Source organism: Sinocyclocheilus grahami, unplaced genomic scaffold (assembly GCF_001515645.1).
Source record: "Sinocyclocheilus grahami isolate Dianchi unplaced genomic scaffold, SAMN03320097.WGS_v1.1 scaffold6077.1, whole genome shotgun sequence".
Lineage (NCBI taxonomy): Eukaryota > Metazoa > Chordata > Actinopteri > Cypriniformes > Cyprinidae > Sinocyclocheilus > Sinocyclocheilus grahami.
Window position 1 is genome coordinate 1 of NW_015510599.1, and position 3,422 is coordinate 3,422.

The following is a 3,422-nucleotide window of genomic DNA, read 5'->3' on the forward strand; positions in this document are numbered from 1 at the left end:
GTGCGTTTCCCAAAAGCAACTATGGTCGCAAGTTCCGTCGTTACCGATAGATTTCAATGGAACTAGCTAACGATGCTTTTGGGAAACGCACCCCAGGACTGTTGAATAGCCTATAAAGTGATAGCTTCAGACGCTGCATAAAACGAGGGAATTGACTAAAACTTAATTTCCCCCATCATAGAAAGTCACAATCCACGATGCGCCCTCAAAAAAAAAGAAAAGTTTTACGCGCGCAGCGTCAATCGCTGTTTGTGAATCATACAGTGCAATTAAGAAACTAGCGCCTTACCAGATGAAGGTCTGTCCGAGTACCTGGTGCAGTAAACCCACGCAGGCCATAGTATAGGCTGCGATTCTTTTCCTTGCGAAGTTCCCCCGTTAGAGTTCACCACCTTTATCGACGTCGTATTCTCCCCGTACCTTGCTGTGGTAGTTCCATTTCCCTCGACAAGCTTCGCAGAGGTCTGCTTTGAGGATGGCGAAGAAGACGAGGATGAAGAAGTGCTGTCACTACTGCAGTTTGAATCCTGGCAAAGGCTGCTATTATGCGACGGCCTTATCACCATAGGGTTAACATTCTCCCTACCCGAGGTTTGCGCCCGGTCCCTACTCCCAAGATCTTTCTTGCAGCCAAAATCTGGCCGTAGAATATTGTCGATGAAAAAGTTCGTGGGTCTGTGGGCTTGCTGCGCAGCCTGGTGAGGTAAAATCGGAGGGGATGGTATATTGGGTGAGAGCGAGACGCTCTCAGATTCAGTCGAATCACGACTGTTTTGATCATTTTGCTCCTCCATGACAGCTGGATCGCACACCAAAATTCCACTTGTTGCAATGAGCTGTATCCGGATAACAACAAACAAGAATACAGTCTATAGTTAAAATAAAGGTATACGAAATACCTTAAGAGAAGCGACTGTCATAGCATCGGAATGCTTTCCGCGATCAAGGCGTTTCAATTGTCAAAACACACCCGTTATTCATGTCAGACAATACATCGCGCGATGCTCCGCTGTCCCGGACTCGCTGCCCCGTGTGACAGCTCGCGCTTAACAAACTCTTTCTAAAATCACAGTGCCCCTCACATACTTTTTTCCTTAACCGGAAGCACGTGAGCGAGACACACGTGCAATGGACCAATGGGGTACCAACATCCTTGGTGTCACAAGCAGAGAATGTCCAATAGAATTTAACAATCTTATGCAAATAAAGAATGGATGGATTTCCAAGACCAAATAAGCTGGCGAACATTAAATCCACTCTAATGAGGACTGGATGTTTCTGGATCTGCATTGGCTTTTGACAGAAAAAGATCTGATACTGCAGCCAGATAATTCATTATTTCAGAGGCTCGTTGTATTGTTTTGCCAAAACTAGACACTAATAACATTGCGAATAGCTCTTTTCTGAGATCGTTAGTAGGCGATAGGCGTTGGAGGTAGCCTAGTGAAAGAAAACAGGAGTGAGCCTTCATCATAACTATGACATTTGAGCAAGATTTTTATTCTGTGGGACAAGGTTAGCAAGCAATGCAAGCAATTAAGGTTAAGAAACTGAATCTATACCACAAACAGATCAATTTAAAATAATAATAATAATAGATAATAATGTTTGCAATCATTTTAGTAAATGAAGCAATGTTATTCAATATGTCCAAAATATTGTATAATATCATGTAAGGTATATAATTTACCTAATAATTGCAATAACAAAATAACAGACTAGTCCGTATTTTAGTTAGCCTGTTCTCAGCATTCGAAACGTTTAAACCGCAGAGTACACTGTCAAAAGTGATATTTCTACCTGACATAACCCTTAATTAAGCACACCTTTGCTGGAGTAACTTATAGTCAGGTTAATTCAGTTATGGCCTATATTAAATAAAAAAAGTATTCGAATAAAAGCGTATTCATTTAGATGGTACCAAATGAATCACATTCAGGTTACATTTGTGCAGTGTGTAAAACTACGGACGGTTTGCAGCATTAACAATCCGTTTGCATGAAATTACACTTTTATCCTTCAAAACTGATTCCCACATGGATGGCCACGTCAGCACAAAAATCAAATGTGGCAGCAAACGTATAAATCAGAACTTGTTAATAAGAAGTCAATTGCTTAAAAATGTAAGCAAAGATTCAAACTCCGTCCAGTTATGCAAAATGATAGATCTAGATGCTCTACGCCAAAAATGAAGAAACGCACACAAAACATTTAGAATAACAATTAGTTCAAACATGGAATTTTAGTGCATGCAGCATTTATTCATTTAAAACAGGTTGGGTTGAAATCTTTATTCGAAAAGCTCGAGTGGGTACTTAATAAATTTCTAATTAGGACACTATCAATATGTTGAGCCAAGTAGCCATTGTGAGGCACGCTCCTTTTCAGGCGGTAAATTAGCACTCCAGCTCTTATCTCGGCTGCATGCGACGTCTTGAGAGGGGCTGCAAAAGATAATTTATAGGTTTTAATTAGCGCCCATTCCGCCTGATCAGCTTGGCGTTCATCACCAGCGAGTGAATAAAAGCCGGTCAAAAGCACTGTCACTACCCACTGGCAGGGCGCTTTATCAAGGTAAGCAGGGCCGTATTACACGAGGTGTAGAGGCGACGTAATTTCCCCAGTGCTGATAAAGCCCGTTGAATAATGCCTGAGTCATCTGAGACACCATTTACTGAAATGACTTTATTGACGACTTAACGTCCGTAATTCATTTTACCCTTCACGTATGGGACCTGGGTTTGGTACAGTAATTGGATGATGAATGTGGCAACGGGCCGCACCTCGTATTATTGAATGTGATACACACGCCCTTCTCTAAATGTCTCGAAAATCATGTAAAAATCGAAGTTGTAACTATTTTAATTTCATTATGGACAGGTTGAATTATTGTCCGGTCTTGAATAGCTCTGTTGCAATGATAGCTCACGGGATATTTAATTAGGCCTACTCTATATAAAATAGGCGCTCACAACCTGACAACACAATGGGATGGTCGTGGATAAACAATCATATTCCGTATATAAAAACTGGGAACACGCGTGACCTCAATGATTATCAAAACGCACCTGAAAGCGCAAAAATGTCTGCGCAGCCATTTACATTCCTGTTCAGGCTTACAAATCGTCAGTGAATTTGAACCCATTTTCATCGCAGGTGCGTTTTATGGATTGCTTTAGTTGTGCTTTTCAGAATTGTTTTAGCCAATTAGCAAACAGCATAATTGCCTTCATTAAAGTAAGAAAAATCCACCGCTGCCTACAAGAAATAGCCTACGCCTTGTCGTGCAAAATAAATCAATGCGAAACGCTGCCAGTCGCATTTACAATTTCAATTAACACAGCTAAGGTGGATGTTTTAATGAGACATGGAGACATACGAAATAGACAAATATGAGGTTTTCTTTTCTTTTCTTTTCTTTT

The 3,422-nt window shown here is 40.9% G+C and overlaps 1 protein-coding gene across 1 annotated transcript; it reads right to left on the bottom strand.

The window, feature by feature from the left end:
- Positions 1–289: 289 nt before the first annotated feature.
- Positions 290–1,039, bottom strand: LOC107577446 (homeobox protein engrailed-1-like; the record flags this gene model as incomplete). Its single annotated transcript, XM_016263522.1, has 1 exon — positions 290–1,039. A coding segment is annotated over exon 1 (505 nt), but the record flags the coding sequence as incomplete, so codon positions are not given.
- Between the last annotated feature and the right edge of the window lie 2,383 nt (positions 1,040–3,422).